We start from the raw sequence: 21,320 nt of genomic DNA, 5'->3' as shown, positions 1-21,320 counted from the left end.
TTGTGGTTGAGGAGCCAATCCTTAAAGCCATCGTTGCCTCTGTGGTATTTGGGCTGGAGGTGGACGAGACAACTATGTGTCTGTCAAAAAACAGCTTGATTTTCATGTTAGGTATAATTTTGTTAATATAGAATGACAACAATTAGAATTAAAAACATTTTTGAATGACCTGACTTCATTTTGTTTATTATGGCTCTGTTTTCATTAGATACATGGACAAGGAGGGCTTTCTTTACAGCCAATTTCTAGACCAGGTGGCCGTCAGTGATGGCAGAGCTGACACCATTATCGGAGCTATAAGGGAGATCCTGACCAAAAAAAACATTCCCACTCATAAGATTTTGGCAGCTGTCATGACTGGTATAAACTACTAATAAAAACAGGGTTGATAGTTAGATCTTAAAAACTAAATCACCACAATTTTTGTCCTGAATAGGGAGAGTGAATGGGGTGGCCAAGCAGCTTGAGGATACCTTCCCATGGTTGGAGTGAGTTGCGTGTGTAGCACACCTCCTTGCCTTGTGCTGTAAGGATGCTTCATTAGGAGTGCCTTATGTGGCCTCTTTCAGGGACTCTTTACAGCAGCTACACCTGTACTTCAGGAACAGTGCTAATCACACAGCTGTACTCCAGGCTGCAGCAGAGTGTTTGGGCACAGATAATCTGAAAGTCAAGGTAAAGTAAAGTGGAAAAAAATTCTATTCTATATTTGAAGGCACCTGATATGATACGGCTTGCTCGAAATATGCTTAAATGTCATTATAGCTCTAAATATTTTTAGGAAGTGAAGGACACGCTGGCTGTTTCAAGCTATGGCCATTTCAAACCTACAGCAGAACCTGAGTGCTGTCCTGGCAGCCTTGGTCGAGGAAACAGACCTCAACAAATGCTCAACAGCCGAGGGGCTGTTCAGCTTTCTGGCCACCTACCGCTTTGTGGCATCCCTGTAGATGCAGACAGATGTGCTGCAACATCTCAGCCGGCTGTCGAAGGCATTTCATAAGAAAAATGTAAACTTCCTGACTGACAGTTCAGGTACTTATCTCCCAATATTTTATTCTTTAATTACACTTTACATTTGATATGAGGTAAATGGCCTCTCTCCGGGCAATGAAGGATGCTGGAGACCATCAGCCACCTGGGTCGTTCTTGTCGAAGCTCCACACAGACCTGGACAACCCTGCAGGACTCGGAGCTTATCATATTGTCCATGAGGATGAAAGTAACAGGAGAGGTAGACAGGAAGAGGTACTGATCAGGGATGAGCTCTGAGCCCGTTTTAGGAGCCAGGTATGTTTGTTTTAGAAGCCTGTTAGGTGGTTTATATAGAAGTTTCAGTTCAATAATTTGAAGTTTCTACTTTTAGGTTTAGGTGATCCATGTATTAAAGGCCTGCATACATACATCCATACATCCATGCAGGCAACTCAGAGGGGAATAGCACTAGCGTATCATAACATTTGGTGAAATGAACTAGTTTCGCTGCAGATAATGCGTTATATAGAGGCTGTGCTTCGGTGCCCCGATCACTCACATTATATGGATATACGCGGCGCTCCACTGGATCTAATTTCGTCCGAACGACTCCAAATGACACCAAAGTTATCTGGGTGAGTAAATGATCGTATTTTATGCTAGAAATAAGGTCCAGGTTGTAATTCCCCTTTAAGGCATGCAGAGGAGGTCGATGACATTAAAGACCTATTGCTGGAGTGGCCAGCTGATGAGAAGGTCTCACCACCAACATTAAATGCTGTACCATTATCATCAACCACAGGTGTGTTTGTTGCAGCAATGCTATTGATCACAGCACCATCATCAACTTCATCACAATCATCATGTTAAAGTTGCTCCCTGGTGATATGCAACCACTCTTTCATTTTTTTGTATTATTTCTTATAATTTCTTATATAAAAAAATGTACATGGACTTGTTGGGACCCACAGATGACCCATTCATTGTGGATTTCAAAATGGACTCTGAACTGAACTCAGTGTCCCAGAATTCCCCATTGTTCACACCTAGGTACAAAATTCAGCTTTGAGCTACTATTGGTCAGGGTGACAGACCCCCCTCTGATCAGATAGTCAAAACTCCAGCGCCTCTCTTCTCCTCCAAGCCTCTCTTATCCTCAAGGGCTCCTCTCCCACAACCACCAGCACCTTTTCTTCAAAGACTGGTTACATTGAACTGGGCTTAAATAGCATAGCATAGCATAGCACGGCTAAGCACAGGACTTTTAACTGTGGTTGATGTAATGCATATGTGTTCAGTCTATGTGTTTGTTCACTGTTTGCTGTTATTGTGATCTCAGGTCAGGTTATTGGTAGTTTGCTTTGCTACACAGTTAATTTGACGTTAGTTGAATTATGCTTCACACAGACTCAGGGTCTTTGCATGCAACTAACCATCTTCTATAACCTGGCATCACGTCACACACACACGCACACACACACACACACACACACACACACACACACACACACACCTGTATATAGTACATGTTAGTTAGTGTGTTTCCATCTTTGTGTAAATAAAAGACTTTTGAAACTTCAAGCTGTCTATTTAATATTGTACAAGAGTGAATGTTGCCAACCTCTACTCTGTCAAGAACTCCACAATCCTTCAGCCATTACCAGCTGTTATGGTAATAGTGGTTGTAGTTATTAAGTTAATGATTAATCAGAGTTACAAACAGTTTAGTACCTTTTCTGAGACTGATTTGGTGAATTGGCTCTTTTCCCTTCTTCAAGGGTGGTGCTCCAAGGTGATCTAATGTAAATTGGATCTTATTATTAATCATAATTAATAATTATCCCATATAATCATTAATTGTTATTGATAGCCAAATTTAACCCAAAACTCCCTATTACTGTTGCATGAAGCACTACATTATGATGCCTCGTGTGATGTGAGCACAACAGACTGCACCTTAGACACAAACTGTCTCTGTTAGTGTGAAGAGTTTCTTTATCCCGGAATTCCATTCCCTTAGAGTTGATATTTTTTCTTGTAGTGCTTTAAATCTGAGTTTTGCTCTTTTTTTCTGTTTACCTTTGATTGACTGATGCAATACTTTCCACGTGACTCATTTTGATATTGACTTAGCGAAGCTGCCAAAGTCTTAATTTAGAATTGTAGCAGTATTTACCTATATCCTGTTATGATAAGGCCAATCTCTTCTGCAGCTTGTATCAGTTCTAAAATAGTCCTGTTTTTTCGGTTGTTTTCACTTATTGGTGTTCAGCTGGAGAAGATTAGGCGATTCATTGTCTCAGAATAATGTAATTCATCCACTGAAGCTGAGTTTTACAACATAATGTAGTGCCAATAGAACAACAACAAAGGGTTGTGGGAACTTCAAGTAATTTCAAGTAAAACACGTGGTGTTGCAGAAACTGAGGTCTGCAATGTCATTGAAGTATTACATTTGGAAGTATACCACTAGTACATTGATATTAGTGTACTTACTACATAAGGTAGGGAAATATACTTGAACTGTACTGAAGTTTACTTGATAAAACGAACTGGAACTTCTTTTTTGTAAGATATGGTGGAAAAACAAATGAACAACATACATGAAATAGACCATATGTAGACAGACAGACCTTTAGACATCCAGGATGGCCCGAAAACAACTTTATTATGTAATGCTCTGTCCTTGTCTCCCTGGGATTCCTTCATGGACCCTCTGTGGTCCCCTAAAGGATGTGACTAGAAAAGTCATTGGAATGTGAATGCTGAGTCAGAACACAATCTGGTACGAGCCAAACCCAGGCCCAGATTCAGGGAAAATCTCAAAATCATTTTCACCTCATCTCTTCCTGTTTTTGTTGGGTTCAATTCATTTATAAGCCATTATCTACGGCAGCTCTCCAACTTTCAGTCAAGTGTAACTCATGCTCATTAGGCTTTCCACGGGTAAATGAAGCTGTGCATAACAAAGTGTACCGGACTCCCTTTGCATTTGTACGCACGGGCCGAAAAACAGTTTTCTTTTTGTATGATTGTTTTGTTCTTTCCTCTTAACATGATGCCCACAAGTAAAAACAGCCAGTACATGGACGAGCAGCACCTTACAGAGGTATTTGAACACAACGGCCAGCAGGCGCCACCGTTGCACCACATTTCCAATCACAGGCTGTGAGGGGAGAAGATACTGTTGTACAGATCGCTCCACCCAGAACATCCAGGCTTCAGGACTCTTAGCGTTTTGAGTTTCTCCTTCCCCCTACACTGTAAAACGCTGAAAGGCTCCAGCGGCCACCGGAGCAGCTTTTATCAGTAAGGAAAGTGAAATTAGTGCAACGACTGTTTCCAGAAAAAGTCTATCTTGATCAGTTCCTGTAAAATGATTCATATTGAGCTCTATGTTCCCATTTAATAAACTAAACGAGCTGAAACAGCAAACTGATATATCATGTGACGTCTTCTCACCAATCACACACTCACAATAAACTCCACCAGGAAGTAAAAAGCACCTGACATGTCAGAATATCTCTTCAACATTTTGCTGCACACTACACCTCCACTTAGCATCTTGTGATCTTGAAAGCTTTCTAGATCATTGAGGCTGACAGCACGCTCATATTTTAGCCTGACATAGATACAACTTGTGTTTAAATTAGCGGTTAAACTGTGTTTTGCTCAATGGCCAGTTCATATCCAACCGTGTCCGAGCTTGTTGCGGAGGCTCGGTGTGTGTATGCGCAAGTGTTCGGTGAAGAGGCTCCTCGGACGGCGGTGTGTGCTCCAGGAAGAGTCAACCTGATAGGGGAGCACACCGACTACAACCAGGGATATGTGCTGCCAATGGTAACATTATGACTGGTCACTCGGTGGCAAGCGGCTGCCGATGTGATTTGGGTGAAATGAGGCATTGTTGGCGTTGTCCCACCAAATGTCATTCAAAAATATGGCTCTAACATTCTCTTGCTTTTAGAGGACACTGAGACACTGGACACGGAAGTCTTGGCCTCTTCAAAAACATTGAAGGAGTCTCTCTACTGTTCGGCATGCATTAGTTATTAAAAATACAACTGTTATCACTCACCAGCCTCTTCATTAATCTTACAGTAAGAACAGTGTTGTAGTTCAGTATGTCAAGATGTTATCTTCTGTTTGGTGGTTCAACGTGCATGTCACATTTAACAGAAGAGCAGAACCAAGGATAGGAACATGGACTATAAATAGTTCCGTATACCTGTAATAAGAATGAACCCCTATACTTCCTGAATTCTGTGTTTGTTTGTGTTTTCATCTGAGCAAGAGTAAAAGGTAACCACTGAATGGGTTTGTTTGTGTTCGGTGAGCCAGGCGCTGCCCCTGGTGACTGTGGTGGTAGGGAGTCAAACCTCTGGCCAGGATGTCACCGTGGTAACAGCAACTAAGGATGCTGATGAGCCCAGGAGGGTGGACTTCAGCCTGCCCGGTGATGGATCACCTCTGTCTCCAGGGTCACCCAGCTGGGCAAACTATGTGAAGGGTGTTATACAGCATTACAGGGGTAAACAATTACTGTAAACCACTATAGAAATATTATCTGGCATTAATCTTAACTAGATATTATATATATATATTTTAAAAAGAAGATTTTTTTCATTCTTCAAGTTACGTAGTGAATCTTCTCCTGTAACAGTGTATGAGAACAGATGTAAAGCATAAACTTGTTGATCTCACAAATGTTCTATTATCCTGCCTTGTTTGGACACCACAGGATATGTATTCAATATTTATTTAATGTTTACTCTGCTTGTGTCTGGTGTGCTTCAGCTTCTCCAGTCCCAGGTTTCAGGGCGGTGATTGCCAGCAGTGTCCCCCTGGGAGGAGGTCTGTCCAGCTCTGCCTCTTTGGAGGTGGCTGTCTACACATTCCTGCAGCAACTCAGGCCAGGTCAGAATCTGATTACAGGGACTTCAATGTGTACATTAGTGTGACTCTGCTACTCAGTAAGTGCAGTCCAGAAGGACTAACCCTAACCGTGCCTTGCCTCTGTCTCCCACAAAAACTATGTTGTCGTTGGTCAACATAGGGCGAGACTCTGAGTATTTTCCTACTTCACCTAACCCCTAACCCTAACCCTCATTTTCATATATAAGAAATAGATAATTTCCATCTATTTTCAAGGAAAGATTAATATTTCTACACATCGACAAACAAACGTATTGGTGTTAACATAAACTGACATGGACATTCTGCTGCAGCTAATGCTCAAAATGCAATAAACTCCAACAAACCTTTTAAAATTATATAAACCATATGGTAGAGCTGAGCAATATATTGATATTATATCATCAATATATAAAATTTTAAAAAAAAAAGTAATGTCAAAATCTTCTATTAAATTCACGGGGCATGCAACATTATATAGCTGTGCTCCAAACACTTTTCTAGTCATGAATCTTTAAAGTTTGACCCTCTGAGCTAAATTTCAGGTTTATTGGTCCTTTGTATGTGTATTCTCAGCCTCACCAACTTCTTATTTTTCAATGGATTGGGTTGAAATTTGTCCTGAACATCCAAGAAACCCTAAGGATAACAGTTGATGCAGAATGGTTGCAAAAATCAAATTGATAATTAAAAATAATCTTTACTCGACCAAAGAATCATCATTTATTTTCAAAAATTAATATCTCCACTAGTTTTCACCTTCTTACAAACAAATTCCGATTCTGTATATTATTACTATAGTTCTATCACATCTAGAAGTTATTGGTCGTCTGTAAAAAATGTAGTGCCACAGATGTTGCTAAATATAGCTTCAGAGCTGAAAAACACACTTTTGACTGTGGATTTGACCAATGAAGGATTAGTATAATTCCCTTTAAATGTATTTATGTGAAAGTCTTAATATTTATTGCATGTGTATAAAAAAATGTTTTATTACAGTAGCAAATTTTTCATACTTTCCACTGGCTGTAATGTCACATTCAGTGGTTTAATTTCAAAGAAAGATATTTGTACTGTGTTCACCTCAAGGTTTTCTCTCTGTGTGATACAAATGGAGCCTGTTTTCATTGGGTTCGGGAAATTTGCACAGCTCGTAACTGCTTGGTTTGTTGTGTACTAGATGATGGTATTTTGTTTTCTTTGGACAAAATATTAATCATTTTTTCATCTCATTGTCCAAATATTTTGTGAAAGTACCAACAGTCATCTCTACAATATTGTCACAATGTCGATATCAAGCTATTTGGTAAAAAAATTGTGTGATATTTAATTTCGTCACCCAGCAAATATCATGTATCGCAATATAGCCTTAAAATCTTACAATGTGATTTTACGACAATATCCCCCAGCCCTACCCTATGGTTGCTTTTCAGGTATATGACGATATAACCGTTTTACATATTTGTCTATTTCCACAGATGATGGAGACAAAGTATCCAAAGCAGTAGCCTGTCAGCAGGCAGAACACACTCATGCTGGTGTACCCTGTGGCATTATGGATCAGTTTGTGTCTGTGCTTGGCAGGGAAGGACATGCTTTGCTCATCGACTGCAGGTGACATCCAGTTAGAGTAGATCAATTCAAGAGTCTTTGGTACCATAGCGATGATGCTTCTTTCTCTTCTTTGTAACAACTGGCATGTTCTGGCAAAATGTTTTCAAAGACAGTGGACATTCTGTATATTAACATGCACTTATCAGTCATGTACTTTATTTTGTGGTTTGACTAAGGTCCCTGGAGGCCACCCCTGTCCCTCTGGCTGATCCAGGCCTGGTCATTCTCATCACCAACTCCAATGTGAAACACTCTCTGACTGGCAGTGAGTACCCCAAGAGACGTAGACAATGCGAGGAGGCTGCCTCTATCCTCGGAAAGGAGAGTCTCAGAGATGCTACCATGAAGGACCTGGAGGGTGTGAAGTATATTTTGTATTCATCTCTTCTGATCTATTCTGTCCCACTCTGTCTTATTTTATCATCCCCTACCCTGCTCTGTCCTGTGTTAGCTTGCTGTCCAGATGTAGTCATTCTGTTCCAGTGATCTAGTGCTGTCCTTCTTCGTTCCCTCAAAATAAAGTTCAACAATTTTCGAAATACAGTATATTTATTTGCTTTTCCAAGAGCTAGATGAGAATGTCAGTGTCAGTCTCATATCTGTGTGTTAAGTACAGAAATGGAGTCAGGACATGTTTAGCCTAGCTTAGCATAAAGACTGGGAGCAGAGGGAATTAGCTAGCCTGACTCTGTCCAAAGTTTAAAAACATGCCTAACAACACTTTTGAACCGAAAACATATTGTTTTTTTAAGCTACAGTCAGAATTTCCCCTTTAACCTCTAGGCCATGGAGTCATTTCTAGGTATATTTTAAGCTGGTCATTTGTGCTAAAAGCTGAATAGCTAAGTAGCTGCAAAGCTTGTAAAGTGGCATTAACAAGTGCACCTTTCCATCAGGATTTTTCTGTTCCCTTTTGAGCAAGACAAGGTGCAACATTTGTACATTATCCATAATTATAGACTTTCAGGGCCAGAATAAATGTATCTGTTAAAAAAAAGAAGCAAAATCACAAAAACATTTTGACAGTGTCAGGTCTACAACATCCTGTGTTTAGTCAGATTGAACCCGTTTGCCTTTCCCCTCTATATAACCATAGTGGCTTGTTAAAACACCACACGGTTCACACAGATTTGAAGAGTCTCCTTAATTTGTCTTTAAAAATTGGGGAAAACACAAATGACATCTTGATGGGAAGCAGCAGTGATGTACGAGAGACACAATTGCTTGTTTACTTATTATATCTTATCACATCCTGTTGATATTTTTCTATAAAGTAGTTGCAGAACAGAGCCACAGAAATCTGCTTAAAATTTGCTGAATAATTAAATTGAAACATAAGTGACATTTGCTTTGGTTTAGTTCATTTCTTCTTCGCATCTGTTGCACAGACCTTGTGTCTCTATGTAAACACACGCTGGTGCTCAACGGCCGTCGTCCGAGAGTAGCTGTGCAACACCGACATCGAGCTTCTGGCTGTCTCCCTCCTCCCTTTCTATCTTCCCAGAGAATTCCCACAGCTCCTTCTCATCCTGGTTTACATTCACCCCAGAGCAAATGCATCCACAGCAATAGAGCACATAAAGGAAACCATACACAGACTTGAACTCATATCCCCAGACTCTCCCAAATTTATCCTGGGAGACTTCAACCACTGTGAAGCTGACAAGTCACTGAAAGGATATCAGCAATATGTCACCTGCACCACCCGCCTGGGGAAGACTCTGGATAAATGTTATGGATTCGTTCCAGATGCATACAGATCCATTTCTCTTCCCCCTCTTGGCTTTGCTGACCACAACACCATCCTGCTGGCACCAGCCTACACCCCGGTCATAAGGAGGACAGAGAAGGTTATTAAAAACATCAAGGAGTGGACCAACGACAGCATTGCAACTCTGCAGGGATGCTTCGAATCCACAGACTGGGATAACCTTCTCGACCCCTCCAGCAACATCAGTGAGCAAGTGGACACGGTGTCTTCATAACTGACCCACTGATGGACCCTCTCCAGTTCGTGTATTGCGCAGGCAAAGGGGTTGATGATGCTAAAATATACATCATGGACACTGTACATAAGCGCCTAGAACACCCCAACACTACAACCAGACTCCTGTTTGCAGACTTCTCCTCTGCATTCAACACCCTACAGCCACACATCCTGGCAAAGAAACTCTCCACCCGCTTCCACCTGGACGACCAGCTGATCCTGTGGATCACAGACTTCCTGACCAACAGATCACAGAGAGTGCTGGTCAATAACACCTTCTCTGACATCTCGGTCACCTCTACTGGCTCCCCTCAGGGCTGCGTCCTCTCTCCTCTGCTCTTCATCCTCTACACTGATGACTGCAGGTCCACCCATCCAGACTGTCATCTGGTCAAGTATGCGGATGACACAGTTCTCCTGTCCCTGCTCTCACGCCCCTCACATCACCACAGCTCAGCGCTTCATGAGTTTGTGGAGTAGTGTGATAACTCCTGCCTGGAGTTAAATGTGGAGAAGACCAAAGAGATGGTGGTGACCTTTTCCAGCAAGCAGAGGGAGCTGGCTACAGCAGCTGTCAGCACAGTCCATGGGAAGACTGTAGAGATTGTGGAAGAGTACAAATACCTGGGCACAATCTTCGACTGCATGTTGAAATTTGCCTCCAACACAGAGGAGATTCTCAGGAGATGCCAGCAGCGGCAGTATCTCCCGAGGAAACTCAACACAAACATCCTTCGGACATTTTATTACTCATTCACTGAGAGTGTAATCACATTCTCAATAACCTGCTGGTTTCACTCCACCAGCCTGCAAAACAGGACCTGCCTGCAGAGCACTGTCAAAGTCTGCTCTAAAGACCACTCAGAACACTCTCAACCGTGTGTGAGCAGCAAACACTGAGGACAGCGCTCAGGATCCTACAGGACCCCTCACACGCTCTGTTCCCAGTGTTTGAGTGGCTCCCCTCAGGACGCTGGCTCTGCTGCCCGGGCTGCAGGACACAGAGGAGGAGAACAACCTTTGTTCCCAGAGCTGTTCAACTCCTCAACTCCCAACCATCCCTGCCCCACTGCCTCCCTGCTCTGGACCCCCCCACCCCCCCTTCCCCATCCCGCTAACGGACAATAATCTACACACTTGACAGCACATCCCCACTTTATCTATTTATTCTATTTATATGGACATTCATAACTACCTCAGTACCAACTTGCACCTTATGTACTGTAGATACTGCCTATATCTGTTTTTATTATATTTATACCTTTATATTTCTCTATTTTAATCTTACTTTTTTTATTATTTTTTTTTTATTTTAACTAGCTGACTGTTCTTTGTTGTGTTATATATCTGTTAAGTGTTGTGTTGTGTTGTGTATAACTGCTCCACGTGCCTTGCCTTGAATTGCCCCCCGGGGACAAATAAAGTTTTTTGAATTGAATTGAATTGAACAGACTGTTCTCTGCTTGTCAGCCAGTCCACATCGTGACAAAAGAGTCATTATATCTACTTTATGCAGTTTAAATTCAATGTTTTGATTTTCCTCAAAAGGAAGACACACATTATTTAATGAACAAAGCCTATCTTTACTGTGAAAAATAAAAAACAAAAATAAATTTAATTCCAGGGGCTTTAACATCCGATACTATTTCAGTCCATTGGAGGCTGACTTGGTGTGTTGTTTTGACTTTCCCTATCATTTCAGAGGCAAGGGACAGACTGGATGATGTAACCTGTCGAAGAGCTCGTCATGTGATCGAGGAGATAGAGAGAACTGTGCAGGCTGCTGAGGCCCTGAAGAGAGGAGCCTACAAAGAGTTTGGCAAGCTCATGGTGGAGAGCCACAACTCTCTGAGGTACAGTTAAAGCAGCTGTAGCACATCTGGGAAACGCTTTATTTTGTAATAAACATTAATTAATAGGAAATAAGGCCTTTGTAGGTACATATAAATGTGTATTAATATTAATAAGCCTTTACAAGTATTGATAATAGCATCATAAACAAGTTTATTGTTAGATTATATGACATTCATAAGCACCTATAAAAAATGTGTTAACTTGTTGTTTATAGATGACTCAAATGTCAAAGGTGCAATATTAAAGAATTGGCCACCTGTCTTATTCTTACTCAAAGCAAACAGGGGGCAGCATATCACCAGTGCAACCACTAACTGCTGCTAACTGTAGCTGCCATTAGCCAATTAGCTCAGTTAGCCGTGCAGCTAGTGGTCCATACTGGGAGCTCGGGGGGCCAGGGGAGTGTTAGTGTTTACTTTGCTATCACAGGATATTTGGACAGAGACAGGACAGGGCTAGTTTGCTAGTATGCTTACTTCAGTAGATTTTTCTGTAACACAATACATAGACGTCACAACAACTAAACTGATACTGCTGCTTCTGAATATTGGAATATTTTCAACTAAAATTCTTACACATTGCACCTTTTAATAAAAGCCATATACATTTCTTATAATTGTTTTTATCACAGCATTACAAACACATTTATTGAGTCTAACTTACCTAAGTATCCACTTGTTAACAGTTAAAAATGCTTTTCGCTGCTACTGGATGTATAGTCCTATTAACACATAATAATTTTAATAAGCATCTTATGATGACTCATAGAGGACTTACCTTAGTACAAGGGCCTAAAGAAACCCATGTGTTTAACTTGTCAGTGTTTAAGACAGAAAGAAGCAGCTGTTTGATGACTTGATGTCCCTGTGTCAGAGACCTGTATGAGGTGAGCTGCAGGGAGCTGGATGAGCTGGTGTCTGCAGCCATGGAGTTGGATGGGGTGTTTGGCAGCCGGATGACAGGTGGAGGATTCGGCGGATGCACAGTGACTCTGCTGCAGGCCAATGCCATCGACAGGACTATACTCCACATACAGGTTAAAACACATACACACACCATTGATACACACATGCATTAGTTAGCTTACTGTACTACAGGGCATATATTGTTATCATATTGTTATCAAGATATGAGACTATATATGGTCTTAGATTTTGGATATGTTTATTTGATGATATGTCTTGTCCTGGTTTTAGAGGCTCATTACGGTAAAGTGATGTACTCTATGAACTTGCCAGACTGTTCTACTCGTTCTAATGTTGCCTTTACCCACTTAGTTATTATATCCACATTACTGATGATTATTTATGAAAAATCTCAGTGTTAATATTGTGTCAAGTACAAATAGTCTTCCCTACAATTTCGATATCGAGGTATTTGGTAAAAAATATTGTGATATTTGATTTTGTCACCTAGTACTAGAAGTGATTTTGTGCTTATAAAAGCACAACACAATAGAGGTGGCTTTTGCTTGATCAACAGCTCATCTGTATATCTGTATCTACCAGCTTTGCATGTACAGATTCAATCTGATTGATGATAATCCTGATAATTTACATCCAGTACACTAGTGCTGGGCAACATGGCCTATTGGCACATCCACAAGTGAAGTCACTTGTTTAAGATTTGGATGGTGACCACTGACTTCTGATAGAAACAGTGAAAATAGTAACATTAATGTTACATGCACATCCACAGCACTTGATATTGTTACATTAACTTACCTTTTTATGAATGCCTGCTTGTTTTTGTAGTTTACCTCAGCTGTTTCTTGCTTTTTGTAGTCTTTTCAGTGGATTGTAGATGAATTTATTATATTTATTATATATATTATATATTTGTTCCTTCCAGGAACATCAGACAGCATTAATGACAGAGAGAACATGATTGAATATAAGATGTTTCATATTAATGGCAGTGAAAACAGCAGACATTTTGGGTGGCAGAAAAAACAGTTTTGCTCATCAGGAGAAACTGGTTCAGACTGCGAAAAACATCTCCGGGTTATACATCCTCTCCTCTCATCCATCTTTTATGACCTGGAATATTACACCTGACAGTCATCAGATGTTTTAGGTTTGTAATTTTAAAGCTGCTAAAACAAACTTTCACTTTGATTTTGCTTCTGGTGGCCCCTGTTGACAAAAGATCACGATGGTGGAAACAAGGTTAAGTTTGTTTTAGTGCCATACCACCCGACTACAGAGCAGCTTCTTTCTTTCAGCTTTTATGACTTTATGACTGATCCAGTGATAGGCATCACCATCTTCTCACTGATGATCTCCTTTACTATGTAGGTCATATAGAGGCATCAGTATTAAATTGAGACTGTTTCATAACCAGTTAAAAAATCCTTGTAGAATGCTTAAGTTAAACGTGAAAACTGCCAATTTTTTGTGTATGCTCAACACACTAGCTTTTATCCTCCGTAGACCTCTGTTTCTTTCTTTCTACCACTCTCATTTGAAATTATTTCTAATATAATTTACATAAGAAGATTGTTTTTGTTGTTGTTGTCGTAGTAGTAGCAGCATTAGTCTAATAATACAGTGATAGTAGGTGCAACAAACCTTTCTGTTTTTAGGATTCTGTTTTCTGCATTCCGAAGGGTATTTGAAAGGAAAAGTGTCTGAGAACATTGTTCATTTGTTCACTGGGGGGAAAAAGCACTTTTCAGTGCTCTGGCTGTCACTTTAAGGGGGGCATTTCAGACAAATTGCCCAGTCCCCGTGTCTTGCTCAGACAGCTCCAGTGTGTGTGTGTGTGTGTGTGTGTGTGTGTGTGTGTGTGTGTGTGTGTGTGTGTGTGTGTGTGTGTGTGTGTGTGTGTGTGAGAGAGATCAGGGGGTATGAGCTGAGAATAAAAGCGAGCTTCGTGGAGACGGAGCCAGAAGTGTCCAGTTATTAGCATGCTGGTCTGGTTACTGTGGCCCTGCTGCCTTTCTGCTTTCACACAGTCAGATTGAAGGCCTGCTGTTGGCTGACACCATTTAGAATCCTGCAGGAGATACATCAACACAGATGTAAACTTAACCGCAGATAAAGACGGCAAACACCTGCATTTGTAAGGATGACACGTTTGCTTTGAAGCAACAGTTAAAGGGAAAAGAGCAGCAGCCTTTTATAGGCTCGAAACTCCGGTTTTATAAATCTTCAGCTTTGGAAGCAGACTTGGCAGATTTCCTCGCATCTTTCCTAACTTGGCCGTATCCTGGCTACTACTGTGGCTTGCTAACTGTCAAAGGAAACAAGTCTTTCTCGGAAACAAAAGAAACACTTGAAACTTCCACATCCCTCAGACCTCAGCATTCCTCACCAGAGCAGAAGGACCCTCGTCCTCACAACAACAACATCACAGAGGGATCAGAGAAATCACTGCTTCAACTCCAAGATGCTGAACCTCAACTCACCGGACGACAACAGCAACAGGAACTCCCTCCAGGATCCAGTGTCACTGAACGTTGGTGGAGAAGTTTACACTACAACGCTGGACACTCTGACACGCTGCCGGGACTCCATGCTAGGTGCTATGTTCACTGGACAAATCCCTGTGCTTAGAGATAACAGAGGAAATGTTTTCATAGACCGTGACGGTAAAGTGTTCAGGTACATCCTGAATTACCTGCGCTCCAGCTCCCTGGACCTGCCCGATGGCTTTTCAGAGCTGGCACTGCTGCGGAGGGAGGCTGATTTCTTCCAGATACGCCCCCTGCTGGAGGAGATTCGCCACTATGAGACATCAGTGCCTCTCAGCCTCAGAGGAGGGCCGCTGGGAGCCATGATTATGGTGAATGTTGATTGCAAGGTACGTTTCGTAAAATTTGACAAACCTCATGCAAGAGCTTGTAGTATCATACAACACAGGGTTGCATAATGACATGACAGTTTGTAATTCCTTCATGCTACACAAACATAGGACATACAGTATATACGGTTATTTATATACAGTACCAGTCAAAAGTTTGGACACACCTTCTCATTGAATGTTTTTTCTTCATTTTTATTATTTTCTACATTGTAGATCAATACTGAAGACATCCAAACTATGAAGGAACACATATGGAATTATGTAGTAATCAAAAAAGTGTTAAACAAACCAGAAAATGATTTATATTTTATATTCTTCAGAGTAGCCACCTTTTGCTTTGATGATAGCTTTGCACACTCTTGGCATTCTCTCAATCAGATTCATGAGGTAGTCACCTGGAATGGTTTTCCAACAGTCTTGAAGGAGTTCCCAGAGGTGCTGAGCACTTGTTGGCTGCTTTGGCTTCACTCTGCGGTCCAACTCATCCCAAACCATCTTAATTGGGTTTAGATCGGGTGATTGTGGAGGCCAGGTCATCTGACGCAGCACTCCATCACTCTCCTTCTTGGTCAGATAGCCATTACAAAGCCTGGAGGTGTGTTTGGGGTCATTGTCCAGTTGAAAAACAAATGACGGTCCCACTAAGCGCAAACCAGATGGGATGGCATGTCGCTGCAGAATGCTGTGGTAGTCATGCTGGTTAAGTGTGCCTTGAATTTTGAATAAATCACTGACAGTGTCATCAGCAAAGCACCCCCACACCATCACACCTCCATGCTTCATGGTGCTTCACAAAAATCTCATATTTGGACTCATCAGACCAAAGTACGGATTTCTACTGTTTCTAATGTCCATTCCTTGTGTTTCTTGGCCCAGGCACTTCTCTTCTTGTTGTTGTTCTTCCTCAGTAGTGGCTTCTTTGTAGCAATTCGACCATGAAGGCCTGATTCACGCAGTCTCCTCTGAACAGTTGATGTTGAGATGTGTCTGCTACTTAAACTCTATGAATAATTTATGTGGGCTCTAATCTGAGGTGCTGTTAATTTGTGGTTTCTGAGTCTGGTATCTCTAATGAACTTATCCTCTGCAGCGGAGGTAACTCTTGGTCTTCCCTTCCGGGGTGGTCCTCATGAGAGCCAGTTTCATCATGTGTTTTTACGACTGCACTTGAGGATACATTCAAAGTTCTTGATATTTTCTGGATTGACTGACCTTCATGTCTTAAAGTAATGATGGACTGTTGTTTCTCTGTACTTAGCTGAGTGGTTCTTGCCATAATATGGATTAGAACAGTAGTCCAATAGGGCTATTCACTGTATTGAACTGTGTACCAACTCTAGCTCTGCACAACACAACTGATGGTCTCAAACACATTAAGAAGGCTAGAAATTCCACAGATTAACTCTTGACAAGGCACACCTGTTAACTGAAAACCATTCCAGGTGACTACCTCATGAATCTGATTGAGAGAATACCAGAAGTGTGCAAAGCTGTCATCAAAGCAAAAGGTGGCTACTCTGAAAAATATAAGATATAAATCATATTCTGGTTTGTTTAACACTTTTTTGTTTTCTACACAATTCCATGTGTTCTTTCATAGTTTGGATGTCTTCAGTATTGATCTACAATGTAGAAAATAATACAAATAAAGAAAAACCATGAATGAGAAGGTGTGTCCGAACAGTTGACTGGTACTGTACATAAACACGTATACACCCAGGAAGTAAACGTTCCTGTTGTGTATTTTTTAAATTTGTGTCGGAGGATTGTAAACAGCAATAATAATAATAACAATAATAATAACTAGAATGGCACTAAGGAGAGTGCATACCTCCGCCAAGTTCCAACAGTCCTCTGTTGTACTCACTCATGGATAACAGCCACTAAAATACAATTTTTTTTTCATAAATTTCCATGCATTATTTCCTGAGCAATTAATAAAAATGTCGAAAAACATTTTATTCAACTTGCTTGCCGTGGTAGTTGGTGGTATTGGTGCTACACAGTGGTCCGGCAAACACTAGTCACTTTTCACTTATGTGAAAGTAAGGAGAGTTGACTGACAACACAATGGTGAAGGATTTGTTGTCAAAGTGAAAAGCAAAAGCGCCTATAAGTGGCAATATTTCGGATTCGGATATTGTACCTTTATTGGTTTCTAAATCACATTTTTACAAAACTTGATATCTCCATAAAAGTTTTCCATGTAGCGCATGAGAAGTTGATTAGTGAGCTTCAACATGTACTAAAAGCTTGTTAATGGGTTGGTTGGTGGATTTTGTTACCTTTTTGGACAGAATCCGACCAGCTGTTTCCCCCCGTTTACAACCGTTATGCTTAATTTACAGGCTGCTGACAGTAACTTCAAAATCTAGCATTCAGACATGAGAGTGCTATTAATCTTCTAATCTGTCTCTTGGTAAGAAAGTCAATAAGAGCATTTCTTTAAATGTTGCACTTATCGTTTGACATCCTTTGACCTAAATTCAAATTTTGATTAGCTTTCAATGGAGAGTTCTAAAACCATCAAGAATGCTAACCTTTTGAGCTAATGTTTAGCGTGTACACAGATGATGTTTGTGTGACTCATTCTGCACATTCAGAGACATGGAAAGACAGGTTCTTTGTTTGTGTACACTCTGCAGAATGTGTAGTCAGCATGCTCTGCAATCTCATTCCAGGTTCGCGTTCTGCACTTTAACTTACGCCATGGGCCAGAAAACTATGAACTTCGCACATGCTCTGTGCGAGCCTTCACAGTTGATCTCTTTTGTACCTGGAGAGCCTTCCTGACTTTGCTTTGTGAGCGCTTCTCCTACAGAACATCCCAGGGTCTCACCAGCCCCCATCCATGCAACCCGAGGCAGAACAGGCTGAAACTAGAGTGGGTGCCGAGGCCTGATGAACTCCCCCAGGACCAGTACGACAAGCAGCGCTACCGGGGGCTTACCATCTCTAACCCTGACGTCCCACAGTCAGTTGACATCATGAACATGCACTGGAGTCCCTGTGAAATCACAGACATGCAGGGGTTTGTGGAGGAGCTGCTGAAGGTGTCTCTGGCTGAAGGATTTAAGGTTGATCTGGTGACTCCTGACCCAGCGGAAATTCTGAACTGCACCTCACTTCGGCTTGTCAAGTGCTGAGCTCTAGGAAAACAGACGTGAAGTCAAAGCATAAGAACACACCAAGTTAATGAACTGTGGATGGTTGTCTCTAGTCACAACTTAACCAATTATTCTTAGGACTTGTTTAATGAAATCTTTTATGAGTTAGGGTTAGGGCTAACTTTGCAATATGGAAATCTAAAGGATACAGATTATGACTAGGAGGTAATTGAAAAGATGTTTTGTCTTTGGTCTCTATGTCTGTTCTCTGTCCTAGAGTTTACCAAAATAGTAAATAATAGACAATTTAAAAAAACAAAGAATTACAAATGCTGACACGTCATATTGTCAATATTTACATATAACATTTAGATGCAACTTAGCCCTTTTCAGACATGCAATGTAAAGCAACACTGGCTTCATCTATCAGTGAAACTTATGACTTTGGGGTTTTCAAACATTGATGTCTGGTATGGAAATACTCTGTTTTTACTGTGTACTTACGTAGTCTTGTATAATCAGACCTATGCATCTCCACAGCGCTGTGTCAGCACAGGAGAAAAGTCTGGCCCACAAATCGGTCTTTAAACCAATCACAATTGTCTTTGGCGGTGCCTAACCCAGGATGCAGTGACAGTGATCCTGCAAAATAGTGTTGGGGAAATTTGGTTTGCATGTGGGGAGGTGAGCCCTGGCATTAAAATGGCAAAATCCCTGCAAAAGAAAGGGCAACATCTGCTAGCTTGTTTACGTTCATGCCATTGGTGAACAGGTTAGTGTTAAAGTAAGTTGCCAGGTTCAGCATGTAGGTTTTCTAGCTTGGAGGGTGTTGTTGTTGGTTCACATAGCGATGGGGGTTGTGAAAACAGTATACATAGATAGCGGAAGGAAGGCGGAAATAGGCGACCAGTGACAGGCTTTATACCTACAGTCTAAATCCAGTAAGTCAGACTAGTACTTGCCTTACCTGCCCCACTTTGTCCTACCCTGATATTTTTACCCTAACCCTAACCAATCGCAATCCTCATGCCTAAACCTAAAAAAAAAAATCATCCTTCGTCATTATTTTTATATTTTTTTGGTGAAAATGAAATGCAAAAATGACCATTCCAACTAAAATCATAACTCATATTGCAATAGCAGTATCTGCCAAAATAATGGTAATATGAATGTTTTTGCATATCATGCAGCTCTACCAGAGACCATAAAATGTTGTCATAGTGACATTTAGGCTCTCATTTTGTTCCTATTTTACTTAACACACAAAGTAAAGTTTTTTGCTGGGTTTCTTTGTGGCTGGCATGGAATGAAAGATAAAAATGTAGTTAGACTGAGCTAATGATTGGAGTTTTTCCTTCCTCTTTTTTTGCCAACGCGTAAAAAAAATGTGCCTAAACATTAAAAATGCTTATTCCTTATATGTTTCATGATTAATTTAACTGACTGCATTTCCTTGTGGGAGGGCTATATCCGTTTGCCCTTTGATTGACTCACAGGGGGAGTCAGATGAGTTATGGACGGAGTGCATAATTTTAGTCTGGAGGAAGCTGTAGTAAGGGAAGTTGAGAGGAGGAAAAGTTGTGTCTCTGCTGAGGAGGAAAGGTGTCTAGTTGCAAAAACACACCCGGGGGTCCTTTCCTCTTCCTCGCTCTCTGAACTTCCTTCCTCAGTCTGTAAGATTGAATGGTTCAGCAGTCCTCCGAGTAGACAGTCTGGTTTATCATCAGTCGCATCACGCATAAGGGACATCAGTATGCTCAGATGCGACTATAATGCTTACATCTCTGATTTACTGTTATGTACAGTAATGGTTGAAGGTAACTGTGGTTGAAAGTACTCATTGCATGTGTGTTTGTCTGTTTTTCCTCAACAGCAGCGATACAGTGGAACTCCGACTTTCTATGTCACGACTCCTTCAGAGGGAGCTCGGGCTCTCAGTCTGTCCTGACCTTTGTCAACACATCTGCTATATGAGCACAGCTGATTCATTCCTCTTTATAGGCTTACTATTTGATTTTTGATTTTTTTTTTAACTTTCACTATTAACAATAAAATGATATGCTGTTATGCAGACTGGAGCTGATTGAGAAGCATTTTGCTAATGATGGGGAAAGTGCCTTCACAGTAAGCACTGCTTTCTGATAACATTTCTTTTTATTTGATTTTTCTTTGTCTCAGTAATTCAATGCTTTAGCATCCAGATAACTTGTAGCAGCTGTTAATTATGACATAAATATACTGTACTGTAAATATAGGCTAAATTGTTTTTTTTCCACGACTTTCATTGAATAAACCACGTTGTTTGAAAAATGTGAGTATTAAGAGGGATCTCTGGAATCAATGAATAACCAGATAACTATCACCTACTCTGCATCTTTACATAGTTTTTTTTAGCCTCTTCTAGCACATTGTGATGGTTTTAGAGCACATTAGTCTATGTTAAGTGCTTTTATCAACTTTATTTTCAGCAGCAACTGGCAGCTTATTTCCGCAGGAAATAAAGCTCTAATTAACCCAGTGTACACCACCTGCACAACAGACAGACACAGTTAGCCACTAGCTAGTGAACATAGTAAAGCGTTTAGCAGCTAAAGAGGAGCTGATGGACACCAAAGACAGAGCTCAAAGGAGAGTGATTATTGTTCTCACTTTCATCAGGTGCATACAAATCTGTGTCCATTTGGGTGATAATGTTGCTCTGTGTCGATCAGATGTAAGAAACTGTCTGCAAACACATCACCCATAATAATTTTGTAAGGCAATAAAATACTGAGTGAGTGTTTGCCAAATGGTGGCCAAAAATGAAAATTAGCGCTTTAAAGGCCCTGCACACTCACACAGGTATTTTAATTATTTTGGCTGATAGACCTCTGCTAGGATTGATGTGAGGCAGAGCTGTGATGAGAATTGTGTAATATCACTGTACTTAATATAGTACTAAAAAATGCTACAGGTAAGTTCATCTTAATGTTAATCAAACAGTGTTCTTGCCCACACAATCTAGGTCTAATCAGGAAGCTTAAAGGGTACCTCCACCAATTTTACAGCGTATGTTTTTTTTT

At 40.9% G+C, this 21,320-nt stretch overlaps 2 protein-coding genes across 2 annotated transcripts; both read left to right on the top strand.

Moving 5' to 3' along the window:
- Positions 1 to 4,450: 4,450 nt before the first annotated feature.
- Positions 4,451 to 20,568, top strand: LOC141015420 (galactokinase-like). The gene is made up of 8 exons (XM_073489495.1): positions 4,451 to 4,815; positions 5,317 to 5,506; positions 5,773 to 5,892; positions 7,368 to 7,503; positions 7,680 to 7,861; positions 11,193 to 11,343; positions 12,218 to 12,380; positions 20,132 to 20,568. Exons 1-8 carry the CDS (start codon positions 4,651 to 4,653, stop codon positions 20,204 to 20,206), a joined length of 1,182 nt encoding a protein of 393 aa, XP_073345596.1. The 5' UTR covers positions 4,451 to 4,650; the 3' UTR covers positions 20,207 to 20,568.
- LOC141015421 (BTB/POZ domain-containing protein KCTD21-like) lies at positions 14,580 to 18,390 on the top strand. The gene is made up of 2 exons (XM_073489496.1): positions 14,580 to 15,148; positions 17,833 to 18,390. The coding sequence occupies exons 1-2, from the start codon at positions 14,735 to 14,737 to the stop codon at positions 18,295 to 18,297; spliced, it is 879 nt and encodes a 292-aa protein (XP_073345597.1). The 5' UTR covers positions 14,580 to 14,734; the 3' UTR covers positions 18,298 to 18,390.
- Positions 20,569 to 21,320: the final 752 nt, after the last annotated feature.

This window comes from Pagrus major, chromosome 20, assembly GCF_040436345.1.
Source record: "Pagrus major chromosome 20, Pma_NU_1.0".
NCBI classification, from domain to species: Eukaryota; Metazoa; Chordata; class Actinopteri; order Spariformes; family Sparidae; genus Pagrus; species Pagrus major.
This window is presented reverse-complemented; position numbering and strand designations above follow the sequence as displayed.

Coding starts and splice junctions, on each gene's coding strand:
- LOC141015420 (XM_073489495.1), top strand. CDS start 4,651: ATGGCCAGTTCATATCCAACCGTGTCCGAGCTTGTTGCGGAGGCTCGG. Junction 5,893..7,367: donor CCTGCAGCAACTCAGGCCAG/GTCAGAATCTGA, acceptor CTATTTCCACAG/ATGATGGAGACAAAGTATCC. Junction 7,862..11,192: donor TACCATGAAGGACCTGGAGG/GTGTGAAGTATA, acceptor CTATCATTTCAG/AGGCAAGGGACAGACTGGAT.
- LOC141015421 (XM_073489496.1), top strand. CDS start 14,735: ATGCTGAACCTCAACTCACCGGACGACAACAGCAACAGGAACTCCCTC. Junction 15,149..17,832: donor TGGTGAATGTTGATTGCAAG/GTACGTTTCGTA, acceptor ATCTCATTCCAG/GTTCGCGTTCTGCACTTTAA.